The sequence below is a fragment of the Brachyhypopomus gauderio genome, unplaced genomic scaffold (assembly GCF_052324685.1).
Source record: "Brachyhypopomus gauderio isolate BG-103 unplaced genomic scaffold, BGAUD_0.2 sc75, whole genome shotgun sequence".
Lineage (NCBI taxonomy): Eukaryota > Metazoa > Chordata > Actinopteri > Gymnotiformes > Hypopomidae > Brachyhypopomus > Brachyhypopomus gauderio.
The window spans coordinates 926256-945000 of NW_027506896.1; the positions used below are offsets into that span (position 1 = coordinate 926256).

Sequence of the window (18745 nt, forward strand, 5' to 3'; positions counted from 1 at the left end):
AATGGTGGACAAATCGCAAATCTCACTCTCTGGGGAAGCCTGATCCTAATTGTTTAAATCTTGATGTTTCTTTTAATTTCATTCGCCTCCTCGTGGTCACTCACGCTGAGAGGGCTCGCGCCTGCTGTCTGTCCGTGGCGGTTGTCTCGAGCGTTGTGCTCCAGAACAGATGCCAAGCCAGGCGCACGTTCTCGATTCCCAGGGTAACGCGGCTTTACAACGCATCACACCACGTATTCTCATCGTCGAAGAGCTGCTAAATATGCATATACCGTGCTGCACTCTCGCGCTACTGAATGCGTCTATGCAAATCAGTTAAGATGTTTAAAGACGGCAAACGTGTATAGAGTTTACAAAGACCGTAAATCCGTTGTGCTAAAAAGCTAGATTTATTTGCAGGGTACAATACAATTTAAATAATAGGATAATTTAATTTGGGAACAAAAATGAAGTATAATTGTAGTTGATTTAGTTTGTTAAAAGTCTGTATTTTAAGAAGTGCTGAAAATATTGTTGAAGAAGCATAGTTCTTCTTACTAGATGCAAGAGTTTTTTTTATGTTGTTATTCTATATTGTTAATATATCTGGGCGGCTTGTACGTCTTTTTAATGCTAGTGTATGGAAATATAACACAAGAGTTAATACGTTTAAGAAGATAAATTCCTGTAGTTACGTTTTAGGAGAAAACGTCTCACGTGACTTTTTTTAACATTCTGTGTTTATTCAATCCTTCCTTTAACTCCGTCTAATAAACTTTTTAAAGTTTATTTAGTAGTATAAGTGTATTTGTACAAAAAACAAACCACAATCCGTCACACGAACAGTCCCATTACTGTCACGGCTATAGGCTCTGGTTCAGATAAGTCAGAACTGGTCCATATTAAATAATACTTTTTTTCTTCAATAAAACTGTTTTTCAGGTCTTTTGGAAAAAGCTGTCTTTCAAAATTCAGCGCATCCCCTTTCGTCGCGTGTGATTCAACCGTCTTTCAATGTCTTTTCATTGATTTTTACCGAGGATGCGGCGTGCCGGGAATTGGGTTAGCCAGTGGGTTCAGTGCCGGTTGCCCCCCCGGGCCAAGGCCATGAATAAGTACTCGCGGGACGAGCGGTCTCTGGAGAGCGGGATGCGACGTCGACGGAGTCCGATACATAGTGCTGTACATGGCGGCCGCCGTCGTGGTGTCCATGGCACCTAACAAGCTCGGGTGGTAGAAATAGGGAGACGGAAACATTCTCTGTAAAGCAGAATAATTTCCAGCTTCGGCCAGCAGTTCTAATCCGACAGCGGTCTGTCTCTTCCACTTCGTCCTGCAATCAGATCAAAATACAAATTATTTATTTATTTAACTGCCTCGTGAATTCTTTATATGGCGCCTATAGGCGTAATTATGTACAGAATAGAACATGGGGTAAACACTGCACTGAACGGAAAATCGACAAAAACCAGTAGACTTAAAAAATGGTAGTATAGAGCATTTTTATAAACAATTATTTGGTTTTAATAATGGCATAAAATAAATGATAGTTTTACTTTCAGGAATTTGTTTGTGCATATGTGTCAGTGTCTGGGTGAATATGTCCAAAGCGATGAAAATTGCGTAAAACAAAAAAAAAATGCGTATAACGTCAGATGTTTTGGGAAAAAAAACAATTAAACTAGATTTCAGCGTCAGTTAATGAGATAAATCATGCAGTCATGTACCAAAACTGGCTACACATCTATGCAGAATATTAAAATAATGTGCGATTGAATTACTATTCTATTGAAAATGTCCTATTTATTTTTAAATTTTTGTCAATACTGTCGAAATAAATAGGCCTAATATTATCAAGAAATTTTGAAGATTGGGTAATGTGAAAACGAATGTAGTGGACGAAATGCAGCACGATAGAACTGACCTAGTATTTTTTCCAGCAAGTAAACAATGTTATTTCATACATAAGCTAAGATTTAATTTGTTCAGTATTAATTTAGATGTTTTTGTAATTAACCATTTTTTATTATTGTTGTTGCTGTTGTTGTTGTTGTTATATTCTCTTGTCATTATTAACAATATCAAATGATCACCTATAAAGTTAAAATGGCAGAAAGGTATCTTACCGTCTATTTTGGTACCAGGTCTTCACCTGCGTGTCGGTCAGGTTTAACGCTGCCGCCAGGTCCATGCGGTCCTGTACACTGAGGTATTTTTGGCGCTCGAAACTACGTTCCAGCTGGTTGAGCTGATGGTCGGAAAAGGCCGTTCGCGCTTTCCGAGGTTTTTTCGTGCGAACAGGTGGACTGTCTCGCGAACTTGAGATTTCTCGATCACCCTCTTCTTTTGTTCCTACAAATGAAAATAAAATGTTAGCCAGGAATATTATTATTATATATTAAAAGAAACAAAAACAGTTCTGTACACCTATCTGGAAACCCATAAAGACAATTCAAAATCTTCAAAAGTAGTATAGGCCCTTCACGAATTTGATATGTGAAATAATGAACGTAATTCTGACAGATTATTTACTTACAATATTTCTGAGGTGGAACATGAATCAAAGTCAAATACATTAGACTAAGCTAAACAAAAACAAACAGTAAAAAAACAAAACAACTTTATTCATAAAAAAAATTAGACACGGCAAAAAGTATAGAATCGATTGTTCAATCCATCTCTGTTTGTAGCAGATTTTGTGGCGTTCCGTGATCCCCCCTCTAGGAAGAACAATAATCTCTCTAATTGACCCACTAGGGAGACTCCCGCACCAGGGAAAATTCGTCAGGCTTTACATCTGTTTTCGATTCTGTTATGCTAATATCAGTGACAGTTACAAATAATATGTTTGGAACCTCTTAAAGGACAAAAGTGCAGAAATAAGCAGTTACGTCGGAGAGTGGTTAGATTTGTGCGACTATAGATTTTAAATATGCCCAATATGTGGAAAATATTTAAAATAGACTATTGCAAAATATTACAATTATGTTATTATGGTTTCTTTTTTGTCTCCTGATTTATTTTATTTTATTTTAGTGTGGAATAAAGTTATCTTTATTTACGAGTATTTTGCTTCACCTGTGTGGCCTTATCATAAATAAAAATTTCTGTATATTTAAAGACCATCATAATAACACTCGACAGTTACGTTTAAATGCTTTATTCGATCCCTAATAATGTTATATGTAGGTGCTAAATGTAAACAGGCCTATGATGTTTCTGCTTTTAAATATTCGAATTTAAGGGATCTCTTACCGTTACATTTCATGTCATTCTGGATGTCATCTCTCTTTTCCAGTTTGCTCTTGTTTTCGTCTAGCTCTAATTTGGGCCTGAAACCGTCCGCCGCCGTGGCACACTCTGCTTTTGGGGTGTGATGCGGCGAGGGTACGCTCGTGCTGTAAGGTGCGCACGCTGCAAGCGGTTTACTGTCGCCCAAAATGTCTTTGATTAGAAAGGAGGAGGTGGCAGTCCTTGGGGCACATCCAGCCGCCCCGAGCGGTTGCGGCTGCGGCGAGAGCTGCAAATTTTGCGCCTGGTTGTGGTTGTGATGATGGTGACGATGCTGAAGGTTTTCTTGTACCAGATGCGGTTCAGGATGCTCCGTGGTGACGGAGATTGGGGACGAGGGGGCTGTTCCTACTGTGTCTATTTCCGAGCATGGTGATGGGGTCGCCTGGCTCCTGAAATCCGCTGTCCGGCTGTCACCGAGGCGAAAATCTCCGTTCATTAGCACTGAGTTACAAGAATTGGTGGTAGATAAAATAGTGTCTATTCCAAAACTAGACCCACTGGATCCTTCCATAGTATAAAATGACGTTGATTAAGGAGTCTTCATAACAACTTTCCCATTCAATTCGAAATAGAATATGCAAGAAAGTCGACAATGCTTAAACGTCGACAATTACGCACCAGCCCAGAACTGAAGTTTACCACGATACAGACTGAAAGAGAAGAAAACAAACATTTCAGAAATAACTAAAATCCTTGCAGTTCGTTAAATGTTGAAGATGTAGTCGTCTGCGTTCCCAAGACGTTACATTCAGTGGGAAATCTGGAAAGCAGTGGGTCTGTGTAGTCCACGTCCTTTTGTTATAGCTATTGAACTTTCGCTCAAAGTTGAGGTGTGTAGAAATTGGGAGGGCTAACTCCTCGACATCATGCTCCCTTTTTGCTAGTAATCGCCCCAGTGTTGCTCTACAATGACTTCCTACATTGACGTCACGGCCCAGGCGAGGGGAACCAGTATTTTCTCCTTTATTATAACACACTCCTCGTGTTCCCCTTCTCCGCTATCATTGGTCACAGCGTGACAGGACCTGCATCCAACCAATCAGTGAGTTTCTACTTCATCGTTTCACTTTTCAGCCAGTCATGAAAATCTGAATGCTCTTTTTTGAAACAACTCGCGCTACAATCTCAGATGAAGCTTTAAAACGGGTTTAAAAGGTTTTTTTTAAACATGTATATTAATGAATTACCAAAAAGACGTTCTGAACGCTAAATTCATGTAGTAAAACATAATGGCGTTTAATAATAGCTCTTAGTGAGCATTATAATTTTCTTTATTATTGTTTTGTTGTAATTAGCCTTCTGTCTAATCTATTCGTTAAAACCGGGTTTTAGCGCGTTATGAATGCTTTCACAGAAACGCTAGTGGAAAATGCATCGTTAGAAGCAAAACAAAGCAATGCGTTTTTTCAAGAGCGGGAAGACATTGATTTGAGTCAATAAGACATGTCTCGGAGAAATAGCAGCTAGCCCGCTTTCTGAAAGGGATTGTGTGACGATCTGATAGTTATTGTCTGTGTCAGGGCCTCTGAGTGAAAGCAATGATTCTGAATAGCTCAAGGGAACGAAATGGTGGTGAATATTGTAAATGACATTTGCCCGGTTGCTTCTCTTTCCTGCTTCTCTAAATAAACCCTCGGTCTGTGTTTTTTCTCCCCACTGTGTCTCGTCCTAAGTTCCTGATAGATTCAAATAATCGTGCAAAGTGGAAGACGTTTGAGATTAGGGGACATGAGATTAGGGGACATATGAACGAAGATGATTCTCTGGGTATCATCACGGATGCTCCTGCGCCTTCACCTTTACATCATAGCGATGGGAACTGTCATGCTAATCATCACCAACCACCATGTTGCCCTAATTAGTGTCGTAATAATGAAGGACTAATTAATGTTCCAGTCATTTTAATTTTGAATCACAGTTCCAAATTCAGTGTGTCGTCTGAGGAGCTGATTGACTTCGCAAATCCTTGCCGTCGTTGTAAAGAAGGAGTCTTGATGATGCTATCCTCGGATTTGTTTAACAGAAATTATGAAGCATATTTACAGGACACTGTGTGGGCTAGTTCACACAAGAATCCACCCAGCCGTGCATGTCTTCACATGGCTGAAATGTCTCTGTTGACGAACGAGTACTTCACTCTTTCACTAAGGGGTATCTATTTAGCAGAGCGCTCTTCCCAGGTCCACACTCCCTTTCCCACTGGTTTGTTATACGCGTGTTTTCCTGCGGCGCGCGCCACGGCGGTGTCAAACCCATTCGAGACGTAATTCGGCAGCTGATCAAGCGGAGGTTTTGCGTGGCTGACCGACCAACGTGGGAATCGTCTGATAGGTTTGTTCTCTAAAATTCGCAGGAATTCTGTCGTATATCCCATTGCATAAACAGACTTCTAATCAATTTTGAAAAATATAAATTAAGATGTAGTGTTACTCTGCCTTACAGATTTCGGAATAGCTGTAGGTTTTGGATTACTGTGGAAATTGATTTATTTACCAGAAAAACATTTTAGAATTTTGTAACGAATTGTATTTTCATATGTGTAAATTAGGGTCAGAATGATTATATTCTGGACAATTATGGACATATCATAAATTAGGAACACGTGTAGAATTTTAAAAATGCATCCGCGTGAATTCTTGAATAAGAGATTGTGGTGTTGTTATGACTTATGTTATGTTATTGTTCATACTGTTTAATGAACACATTTCCGATTACAGAAGCTCATGTAATCATGTATATAAAATCAGCATTTTATATATTTTGTATTAGTCTATTTTTTCTAACGCAGTTATTCCAGTTCTTAATGAATACGCATTAATGTATCATCAAAACACCGAATTTTGAGGCTGAATAAACTATTGAAATAATGTGTTTTTATGTCAAATAATAAAATTCTACAATGTATCTGTATTTGCTTTCTACAGATCACGACGTCAGTGATAAAGTTAGATTTTCATATCATTAATTGGCCAATAAAATCCTTTTTTTTCTGGACAGATCCGTTATGGAATGTGTTGAAAAGATTTACCTCAGACTCGGGTTCACCGCAAGGCGGCGACAAAGCTACCACATGATCACAGCCAATAATGAGTTGTAGCCTGAATATATATGAACGCTGGCAACTGAAGCGTATGCATTATAATTTACTCATCGCATTGTATGTCCAAATTTTCATGATGTGATGATGAAATGTGATTTCTTGTTCTAAGTAATGTAAAATAATTGTTGGCTGTAAATTAATCGTTCTCTAAGGGTTGTTCTGTTCCGAACAAGCAGAGTTTAATCATAGCCTCATTCTCCAGTTTGAACCCCGTAAATGCTGACTTTGTTCTACTTGTCACTCAAGCGACACGTGGTTGTTGAGCGTAATGTTCATTTGAAATAACTGGACTCTAAACTGATATCATCTCAGAAATAAATGTTAAGCCAAACGTTACATGGATAAGCTTGACCTTAAAACCAATTAACAAGATTTACAGTCATATAGGTTTAAACACGTTGTTCCAATGGATTTATGAGAGAGTAATCTATCGGTGGTTGATTTCGCTTCCTCGCCCTGTAGACTGATTACAGGGTGCCGAAGAAAATCAAAGCGATGGTTGAACACGCCAGTCAATCTCAAGAGACGAAGGCAGCATGTTCATTAACAGTTTCCTAATTGCAACAACTCATTGAGCCTCGTTCAATCTCTTCATTAGGTTTAAAGGCGCCGCTGGAACAAATTGAATGCAACCAGTCAGAGTATCATCTGATTAGCCGGGGCTCGTGGTCGATGAACGGACAGTGAAATCGTAGTTTGCACCGTATCGATTCCCGTTCGCGTGTGCGCTGAATGTGTCGCATCTCTGCTGAAAACCCCGAGGCGGGATATTCGCCTGTCTGCGTGCGTGAACGACATCACAGCCGCCACATTAGCAACTAATGCATCCTATTTTACAAAAGTTTTAGAGTTTAAACGTTTAGTTACATCATAGATAAGCAAACAAACGTTTAGTTACAAACGTGCTCAAAAAGTAGGCTACTTTAAGTCATTAGATTTTATTTCAGTCTCAAACGCTGAGACGGACACATGCATCCGAACTATACGAATTTGAACTGCGCCAAAAACGCTAGTTATTAGTAGCCTAAATTACGGCTAATTATTCTTTTCACGTACAGGCTTCTCTTTACTACTGTCTAGTTTAAACCACGCCTCACAAAGCAGGTCTAACAACTATTAACAGAGCGCAGACATACGCACAGAAGAATCATTAGCCCAAATAAACCACAAAACATCATGTCTTGAAAGCCGTCAAACGTTTATTTTAAACAAATGTTGGCAAATAAATAAAGTTATTTCTAATTGAACACCAACACAATTAAGCGTATTCGTGATGGACCTCGTACAGGACTGCGGACTATACTGAAGTATCAGTGTGTATTGCCGACATTTTATCTGTGTGAGCAGGAGGAAGAGCGATGAGACTGTAAGCTAATAACGGGCCTAACCTTTAAGTATATGCTCAAAACACACACACACACACGCGCGCGTATGTATTATATATATATATATATATATATATATATATATATATATATATATATATATATATATATATATATATATATAAGTAATGACAATTTTAGACCAAGAAAACGCCAACAGGTAGGTTAAGTCACAGGCGAAAGGTCATAACTTCATAACTAAAGAAAATGTGCTAGAGAATAAATTGCAGGTATTCCTACCTATGATCAGAGTAGGCCAACGTGCGTGATTATGTAACTCAGATCTGCGACAAGAAACTGGTGGTCTCACTGTAGACATATTAGCTGCCTTTCACTAAATATGTCTAACATCATATTTCAACGGGCAAAAAGAGTAACATCAAATTAGAGTCAAAAATAAACATAAAATCATATTTTAGAGGCTTCCGTGTGAAAGGTTATTGCTTTTGCGCGATGTGACATTTACAACAGTCGCTTCCTAGATCCCAATATTACAGTTTTTACTAGGTCTTAACAGTGTTTTTCTTCGTCTCTCTCATCTGTGTCTCAATTTACTCTGTAATAAAAACGTGTGACATTCAAGTTTAATTTGAAGTGGAGTCTGATATTAATCCAAAGACAACGGAGGAGAAGTAATAATCAGCACTGAAGGACACCCTACGAAGACATGGTATCTGAATCAGACATCCATTACAACTGTGGCTTAATGCCTAAATCAAATATTTGGAAACCCAGAGAAATGGTGCACGTGCATATGAGCGTCAGATGAATTATTTGCTAAAATAATAAAAGACTCAGAGAAACTGTCCCATTGTTTTGTTGAAGTAAAACATCTTCCTCGATTAAAATGCGGTGTGGGCTACAGTAGGGTGTTGATGTGCATCACGTTACCGCCTGCGTTGTTCTTGTCTTTGTTAGTTTTCTTGCTACTCTCCTCTGTGTATGGTCAGAGTCGCTCAAGGAGAGTTCATTGATTTGTGTGCTCTGACCACAGAATGGCCTCGACAAGGTTGTTATAACAGTCGGAAGGATTTTTACAATCACTTAATTACCAGAGCTGTCAGTCACGCCGGGCCGCGGCCAGTCCGGCCATGTCTGCAAGCGGCGCTCCTTCAGCCGGCTGAGCGCGTGATTGATCCGTGCTGATGGCATTGCAAAATAATTACAACCCGTCTGCTGACGTGTGACTCTGCGGCGCGTTCACGCTTCACAAAGGTAATCGGGGGATCAGGAGAGGTCACCGCCGGTTCCCATTATGTTACCTGAGGTCCGAGGGAAAGGCTAAAACAGCGCAAAAGACGGATGAAGGGGAAAGAGAAGAAGACGGGGAAGAGGCTATGAGAGTGGGGGCGCGAGGTGGACACTGAGCATAGCTCTAGGGGCACGCGCACGGACGCTGGGCTAACCACGCAAGTGATTTCCTTTCAAGCCATCAAAAGGCAGATTGATTTTGTCCAGCACAGATTCGCTCAAATTTAAAACCATCGCCGAGTTATCATTGTGATAGGCATACAATCTGACAGGCTGTTGGAGGCTAAATGGGGGATATCTCTGGTTACATAGGATCTTAACCGCAGTCATCCAAATTTAACCCGACACCCACGGCAAGTTCCGCTCTCCAAAACCAGCTCGTCTGCAGCTTAGACATGCGCACTTACAGAAGATGATCACGCACATCTGCACCACCAACGCAATTACAGCCTCTCCATAAAGAACACTCATAGAACCACGCATTCGTCTTGAAAATAATAGTAAATAAATATTACTATTATTATTTGTTATTATTATTGCTATTATATACTTCTATTAGCATCATCACGATCTTCCAAACAGTTTTTTACTAAATAATTTTAGCGTAAATAATGGGTGTAACATCATTTATTTATTGGATATTTATACATGAATGATTTAGGTTTGAGAGTCTTTGAGAGTGTCAACCGTTTCGAGTTGTCTTCACAGCTTACTGGCAGCTAGCAGGGTGGACGGGCTGGTGTGCGCCAGAGCTGACGGCCGCAGGTCTGACGCATCCATATTCATGCGTTAGCCGTGCGTTATCCGTCCGTTATCCCATCATTACCTGTCTCCATTACCCGTGTCTGCTCGCTCCGAGGACCCATTACGCTCCACGGTTCACTCTTTGACGTTCCGCTAATTCCGCGCTCGACACGAAGCCCTCGAGAGAAAGTAACACGATAGAAAACACAGGACATCACAATGTAAATTGTGAATCAAGCGGGTAAACAATGTTACATATGGCTGTTGCACTAGAAGATACGGCGCGATTTCGCTCGCGAGGAGGGTAAGCGCAAAAAGCGCGCGCCTAATGAACCCGGGCAACACGCGCGTGCGAATGAAAGGCAACACGCGCTCCGCAACAGAAGGAATGAAGGTGAAATCATCAACGCACAGGAGCAGGAAGAAAAAGAGGGAGAAAGAAAGCAGAGCGATGATTAAATGATCAAAAGCTGGCAGAGTCAGTCTCTGTGTCACTGCCAAGCACACTCATCGACCCACAAGTGAAAGTTAGGTTTCAAGCACAGTGTAATTATAGTTGGGGATGTCAGTTTGACATTAATGCAGCCAAGAGAAATCCACTAATTGGCCTCAGAGGAGAAAGTGAACCAGAAAATATATTAACATTTTAAAAAAGCATATTTTGCCTAATCCTTTCACTTTCCAACAATATTTGAAGACCAAAATGCCCCAGGCACGAGAATTTAAATGAGCAATTTTGTTTTTGAAGGAAACGGCCAATGAGACAGAAAGCAGGCTGAAGGGCGGAGTCATTAGTGTATGAGAGATCCTGACAGTCTCGCCTGACTCGCGCGCTGCTCTGTCACAGGAAGTCTGTGTTCTTCAACTCCACGCTATGAGCTACGCAGAGAACATGAAAAGACCCATAAACGCACAGCCAGAAGTCAAAGCCTATTATCTGGAATCTCAAATGTGATGGTGAGGAAGGAGGAGGAGGAGAGAAAACAGGAGGGGCAGAGGAGGTGGGGTGCAGGGGAAGGAGTGAGAGCTTGTGCAGAAAAAAAAAACAAAAACAAATAAATAAATGAGTAAATAATTTCTGGCCAATTGAAGAAAACCATCCAAGGCCTTAATATTTGAAACCTACAATTCATTGAGCATGCTCAGATTATGCCTGCATCCCACCAAGGAAACACAGAGCACCAACCAAAATCAAAAGTTGTAAGTGGTCTGAGTCGTGGGCCACAGCAAGCAGATGTGATATGTCTACATGAAGGCAATGTAGCCAATCACAGTCAAGGTATGTTAGACCGGTCGTTTAGCAGCAGAACAACTGCAGGCCACGCGCTCCACCTCACCACACTGGCCTCCCGAAACGGAGAGCAGCATAGCAGGCAGGCGTGGCCACCAGCGCCCCGGCCCAGAGTGAATGAGAACGCCAGGTGAGGGGGAGGTAAAGCGAGAACAACACCGAGCCTTTCTTATCGTGTCTTTGGCTCGATGAGCACATGTGTCTTCAGCTTTCACTACAAAGGGCATGTGAAACTTGTTTAGAGACAGATACCATTGCCATTTGATGGAAGTTTTTTATAGGTACCTCAGGGGCATGTGTGTGTGTGTGTGTGTGTGTGTGAGAGAGAGAGAGAGAGAGAGAGAGAGAGAGAGAGAGAGAGAGAGAGAGAGAGAGAGAGAGAGAGAGAGGGGGGATGAGCATGGAATTTGATATGCATGAGAATGTGTTTGTGTAAATGTGTAAGTCTATTTCCACTTCTATCTCATCGCTCCTTCTCAGCTGCCTTTCAGGGGCAGGCCGGAGTGGCCCGCTTCTCTGCACACTACTGCACACTCACTACACACCGAGCAAACCATTTAATCAGCAGCTTTGATAAACATTTGGCACAAAATGATGGGCTTCAGTTCCTGACGCCCACAGCCCAGGGCGAAAGATCGAGACAAAGACTGGAGTCCCACCCCCCACCCCGTCACTCACTCTGACACGAGGATGGGAGATATCAAAGGAAAAGAGGACTTTTCATCTCCAGGAGTCTCAGGCATGGTAAACGCTTGAAATGTTCACACATATTAAATATATGTGCAGGTGGATAACAGTCAATAAACGATGAAGATCCATGATTTCAGTGACTGATGAAAGCCGTCTTCCCTGTTCCCACGTCTTCGTCCTCTCAAAACAGCAAGGTCAACATGTGCTCCAAAATCTTTAAATGACACTTGTTTCTTATTTTAGTAGCGTAGCGTTTTTACTCAGTGACTATATCTCGAAACAACACGCGAAGGATACGTTTGTCATCTCACAAAAACGTGTGGGCCATGCATCTCCTGCAGGCTTCATGCTGAAAGATGGAGATGTTACACTGCCAGGGCTCTTGAACGTCCAGGCCTCATGTTTAGGTATGTGCCAGTGAGCTCTACAAGCCACACGCCAAACTGTACAGAAGAAGGTGAGAAGTTTCTCTTTCCTATCAGTGAAAGTGTTTACAGGTCTTGAAGGTCAATCTAATGTGTGTGCATGCGTGCGTGTGTGTGTGTGTGTGGGGGGGGGGGGGGGGGGTGTATGAGTGAGAGACAGAGTGTGTGTATGTTGAGGGGGTGTCAGACTGCCCAAAGCATTATGGGACCTCACCATTCTATAAGATGTCAGGGGATTGGCTGCAACTCTTGCCCATAGCTGCATTTCTGAGATCAGGTTAGGCTTCTAAAACACTCCTGTTCAAGCAGAGATGAGAGGAACTGGCCTCACACTTGTTCTTGCTTCAGTATGGTGGGGGAATAGCCGGAGGAGATCACTGTAAATCCTATTTTGTTAAATCTCAGCTGGTTTTAAGGGGAAAAGTGCTTTAACTCATGTGAATTGGTTTTACATAATTTAATTAATAATTTGAGCTAATAAATATAAAATATACGCATGATTTATGCTAGAGAAACTCACTGAGTCAAAACAATTATTTTCTACTACATGCAAACCACATGCAAAAACTTAAGCAGATTCTTGTGCCCTCTATAACTTAATGACTCTATACCCTAATGACTCTATACCCTAATGACTCTTAATGACAGCTTTACAGGCTTGCAAAGAAAACGCTTACATTAACACTGTATGCATTTGTAAGAATTCGAGCACGAGCACGATTTAGTTGAATTTGACTCAAATTAAGTCATAAGGAAAGAGATAATCATTAAAAGATTATTAATTTAACTGCAAAATTTGTAGTTGTGTGTTGATAGATAGTTTTCAAATAAAGCAGAGGAGGTTAAACCAGCCTCTTAAGTGGAGAATCTCGCTCTCTACACACACGCCATTTGTGCGAAAGAGAAAGTACATTTAAATATACATTTATGTAAAATTAATTTTATTATATTAATCCTAAACATATGTAAGTTGCCACTTCCAACATGGGTTTTTTAGAAACAGAAAAACATTTATAATCAGTAATGCCTAGAAAGATAGAGGAAATAAGTTCAACAATTTCATTGCAGTCTTCAAACCACCATCAAATAGCATAAAATAAATGAATTAAGCAAAATAAATCTAAGGCATATATTCAGACTGCAAAGCCCTGGGTCTGTGTGTGCCGCCAACTTGGTTATAGTGCCACTGGCTTGCAGTGTGGACTATTTCTGGAATGAGAGAACCTAGGTCATCATGCAATAAGCTTTGGTATGGGTTCCTTAAAGAAAGCTGAGGGTTGTGATGCTTCAGAAAGCACAGGCCAGCCTTACTGGTGGAATCAGCCTGCAACGAATCAATAAACAAGATAAATAAATAACAATCCTTGTGACTGAGGACATGAGAACACTCCCAGAATCACTTCTACACCTTGGATGTAAAACCCTGATGTAATTAGAGTTCGCTGAGGTTATCGCTGAGTGCACAAGCAAATACACCCACACATGACATGAAGTTTGTCTTATTAACCTCTGACCATTTATTTCATACATATTTTGAGTATGGAGCAAAAAGACCTTAGCCAAGCCGTCATCATTCTACACAGCTTTACCCCAAACTCACATGAACCTCTTCTGAATGATTATTTACTATGAACATTTTATTATTATACAAAAAGACACAGGCCATATCAATGTATGCTGTGTATCCATGCTATTTTTCAGTGTTCTTTGTGTGAGGTTTTATAATTAAACCCGCATGATTTTGCAGTGTTTGGGGACAGGACAGAACTGGCTAGCACACAGCCTGTTCACACCTTTCAGAAGAGCATTTTGTCTGAGGTGGGATGACAGGACTTCACCTCAATTGTTAAGCAAACAGTTTTTTTTATTACTGAATAAATGATCATGAAAAACCAGCATGTGCCAGAAACCAACTACCAACCAACCGCTCTGCTCCAAGAGAGATACTGATCAAAACCACAGCTGACTGCTCTACCTGCTCCTGAGCATCGTGTGTTGTGGCAGTCAGGGCTTGGTGTAAGAAACACACAGGCCATGAGTCCGAGTCCCAGTGAGCACGTGTACTGTCATACTAATAATCACGTACACATCTCTGCCTAATGACAAACAGGAAGTGGTTCTTGAGATCCGTATCTTTGACCTCAGACTTCAAAGTCTTACAGAAAGAGTCACAGTGAAGAGAAGCAGGAAGCCAGGGGGGAGAGAGGGGAGAGGGGAGAGAGGAGAGGGAGAGAGGGAGGAGGGGAGAGAGGGAGGAGGGAGAGAGGGGTGAGGGGAGAGAGGGGAGAGAGGAGAGAGGGAGGAGGGGAGAGAGGGAGGAGGGAGAGAGGGGTGAGGGGAGAGAGGGGAGAGAGGAGAGGGAGAGAGGGAGGAGGGGAGAGAGGGAGGAGGGAGAGAGGGGTGAGGGGAGAGAGGGGAGAGAGAAGAGGGAGAGAGGGGGAGAGAGGAGAGAGGGGTGAGGGGAGAGAGGGGAGAGAGAAGAGGGAGAGAGAGGGGAGAGAGGAGAAGGGGAGAGAGGGAGGAGGGGAGAGGGAGAGAGGGGTGAGGGGAGAGAGGGAGGAGAGCAGTGGGGGGAGAGAGGGGAGAGAGGGAGGAGGGGAGAGGGAGGAGGGGAGAGAGGGGTGAGGGGAGAGGGGAGGCCTGTGCGCTCAGGCCTGGACCTTGTTACGGGCTCTCCTGATGGGAACACAGAGTACTGGCTGTTCTCCTCATCAATACAGTGTGCCTCTTTGTCAGTAATTTGCAATAAGTGTCCGTGCCACATCTTTGGGGAGCAGGAGATCATTACCAGCCCAGGTTCTGCTCCTCTCCTAATTGGAACATTGGGCCTTATCAACTGAGGATTTTCCTGGACCTTTGACAGATACCAATACGAAAATCATTGTTCAGTTGTCAATTTAAGGGACCGTTAAAAGAGCTTATTTTAATTTTAATTGGAACATTTCCCCCACTTCATGGTCAACTGCAAAGCATTGCAGAGAAAAATGAGCCTGTGTGTGTGTGTGTGTGTGTGTGTGTGTGTGTGTGTGTGTGTGTGTGTGTGTGTGTGTATGTGTGTGTGCACGTGCATGTGCATGTGTTCAGTGAGCGTGTGTGTAAGCATGCGTGTGTGAGTGCGCACATGTGTGTATGTGTCAGTGTGTGTGCATGTGCGTGTGCGTGTCTGTGTGTCCATGTGTTGGGAAGGAGAGAGCTAAAGTCCCAGGGCATTAACTCCAAGGTGCAATGCTATGTAGGTCAAATTGACAGGTTAGCGCTGTGACCTGATTACCAATAGAGATGGCCAGCTTGCACATTTAGTTTACAAAAATCCTCACCCATGGTTTCCAGGGACTTCATGATGGGAATCGAATGCGGCTGAGTCTGGCCCTGCAAAGCCCCCAATTAAGTCAAACTGCATCCGCTTAAGATGTTTGGTGGGAGTGCGCTGGGCGAACATCGATCAGGCTCGCAACAGCGCACGGCGCATCACACAAGCGCCGCAGAGTCACGCATGCCTGTCTCCCCGTCCACCCGAGCTTGGCTGGGTACTCCTGTTTTGTTGTTTGTTTTCTAATCAGGCACAGGGGGCTCTGCAGGACCCCATCGCTTGGGAAACAGCTGTGAATACTAGCAGATGTGGGTAATATGCGGAAATGGCTTGATGGATGCCCAAAAATCTTAGGGCTTTTTGGTAAGGTTCTGAGGTGAAGTTGTAGGTTACAGCCATGTGGGGTTTTAGCCCTGGGGTTTCATACAGACTGAGAGTGGAATTATTTTGATATTACAGTGATGGGTGATTGTCTGTGACATACTCTACTCATCCCCGTCTTCACACACACAAACACACACAAACACTCATTTCACCAAAACATCACTTAATAATCAACCCAAATATAGACAGGATCAGCAAAAGAGCCACATCCATAAACGTGTGGCCCAGTGAACACATGACAAATGAACTACTGGTGATCGTGTGTAGAAAGACAACCCTCCTGACGACGGTCCTTGGTGGTGCTGGGAGACGCTGGTAGATGGAGAAGGAAAACAGGAAATCAAACATGACATGAAATAAGGGTGCGTGCGCGAGAGTACACGTGTGTCTCTGTTGTGTTCTCATGTCCACTCTCTCTGGGAGTTGCTGTCATGTTTACCGGCTGTCAGAACATATTTGGAAGGAGGAGTCGTCTAAGCGTGCGTACAAGGGAATTTATTTGACCTCATTACACTGCAATAAAGCAGGAAGACTAAATATCACAGCACCGTTCACACTTCACATCGGATCATACAGAAGAGTGTGTTAAAAAGATGGTTCCAGAAACGTCTGGTGAGGGGGGAGGGCGGCTAACCTTAGCTAGCCAGGAGGGATTCTGACAGGCGCGGAGGGGGGTGTGTGTAGGGGGTGCGGGGGGTGTGGGGGTGTGAGCGGCTACCTAAATCCCTGTTTAAGAGCAGAATCAGTGGAGAAAAAAGATTTATGCTTTTAATTAATGGCAATTAAACCATGCCTGTTGGGCTGGCCTTTGGCAATTGTTCTCAGTAAAAAGGAGGCCATGCTGGTGACAAGCACTTGAATCCCACTAAGTTCTACCAGGAGAGTCGACCCTGCAGGCGTCAAAGGCAAACAAAATCAATAAAAGAATTAAACTTTTATAAATCGCATTTTGACATGTATCAGATAGCGCTAAGCTTTGATATTATAAATTCCTCAGAGGTGACGTAAACAAGAGGACCGGCGGTTAGAGTTCTAAACAATCAAAGGCTCTCGTTAGCACGCGCTGTCAGATACCTTCGTGCTATTAATTACTACAAATTAATGTGACTCTACCCGCATCCGTTGATTGGAATGATAATGAGGACGGGGCAGACGCCAGGAAACATATGCAGCCCTGACAAATATAATAAGGAGACAAACCAAGATGCACTCCCATACAACCATGTTTACAGGGCAAGCTATTTAACTGATGTGATTTTAAACCCACAGTCGGAGGTCGCCAGACACATGCACGTTTGACTCGAATAACAAAATTCCGTAATTTGATGAACGCTTCGCTGAACTCAGGGTGTTCTTGTTGTTCTAATTATTGATGCGCCTGAAGGTTAATGCTTCAGTGGTGTTGTCGCTTTGCCACCAACCAACCAACCCCCACACACCACACGCACACACACGTACACGCACACACACACACACACACACACACACACACACACACACACACACACACACACACACACACACACACACACACACACACGGAGGTTGAGAGAAAGAGACATCACGGACAAAACGACAGGGCACGTTAGAAAAGATTCGGTCGTTGAGTAATATTCGAGGAAGGCTGGGTCGGGGGATTCTGTCACTCCTCGCGCGGGACGAACGCGCGCGACATCCACATCCAGTCACGGGCGGTTACGTCACACCGCTCTCTAAAAGCGCCCGCGCACAGTCATCAAGCCCCCTCGCTAAATTGTTTACAATGAGACTGATCAAGCTTGCCAGTAGTGCTCACGCGGCCGATTTTTCATCCTTAACAGCCACATCTCATGTGGCATCCGCCACTACACTAAAGAAGGTGCGTAGCCTGAATCTGTACCCGGTCTCTTCCCGCGTTAACTCGGCGCTCATATATTATTCAGGTCTCGCTACACCAATGCTGCAAATGCTCCTACAATCCTAGTAGTTCAGTTAGGTTTACACACATAATACGAGATTTGCTGTTTTCTTCAACACGAGCCGCGTGACTCAAAGGGAAATTAATATTACAAAAGTTTGCCATGCAAATTTAATGACCGTGATAATCTAGAGATGTAGTTTTACTGAGCATGTAGCACGTGTGATGGGGCCAGTGTCTCAAAGTACCCATATTCCAAGAATATTTGAATATACATGTTTGTTTCCTTTATATAGTGAGTAATAAGATTAAATACATTTAATAAATATGCATATTTTTTGAATAAATGCACATACGTCCCTGTACGTGCGTGTGCGCATGCGTGTGTGTGATGTCTACGTTATTGGCAGGTGTGTGTCCTCTGTAACAGCTCTGGAGCAGGGCTCTGGCCTTGCTGAACACCTTCAAAGCTGGTCATGATCCTCCTCTCCTGGGGCTCCACCCTCTGCCTTTAGCCACCTCTCTGACACCTGCACGCTGGACCGACCCCTGAGGGCCCCGGCCGTCTTACCCATGCTATATTTTGATGGAGAGCATAATGTTCCTGTGTGTGTGTGTGTGTGCACCTGAGAACATGCTTTCTTTTAAACAGTTGGCGTAACTGTTTTTATAATTACTGCATTATCGTTATTATGAAGTAGAAATGATCTACCTTATTATTATAACATTAGTTATAATGTAGTTACAAGCCCTGAGGTTGAAGTAGTTCGTATGTGTTATTTAGATGTTTCTGTTTCATAGCTGAAATGCATCTGATGGAGGCTTCATTATGTGAAGCAGGGCTGAGTCAGACCCACTTCATATGAAGCAGGGCTGAGTCAGACCCACTTCATATGAAGCAGGGCTGAGTCAGACCCACTTCATATGAAGCAGGGCTGAGTCAGACCCACTTCATATGAAGAAGGGCTGAGTCAGATCCACTTCATATGAAGCAG

At 42.7% G+C, this 18745-nt stretch overlaps 1 protein-coding gene across 1 annotated transcript in view; it reads right to left on the reverse strand.

Moving 5' to 3' along the window:
- Positions 1-531: 531 nt before the first annotated feature.
- Positions 532-18745, reverse strand: part of barhl2 (BarH-like homeobox 2) — a 33283-nt gene continuing 15069 nt past the window's right edge. Inside the window, exons 2-4 of the mRNA XM_076990479.1 lie at positions 3235-3923; positions 2106-2331; positions 532-1312 (exon numbers count right to left, since the gene is read on the reverse strand). Coding sequence (XP_076846594.1) covers positions 1012-1312; positions 2106-2331; positions 3235-3784 — 1077 coding nt within the window. The 5' untranslated portion in view covers positions 3785-3923 and the 3' untranslated portion in view covers positions 532-1011. The remainder of the gene's footprint in view (positions 1313-2105; positions 2332-3234; positions 3924-18745) is intronic.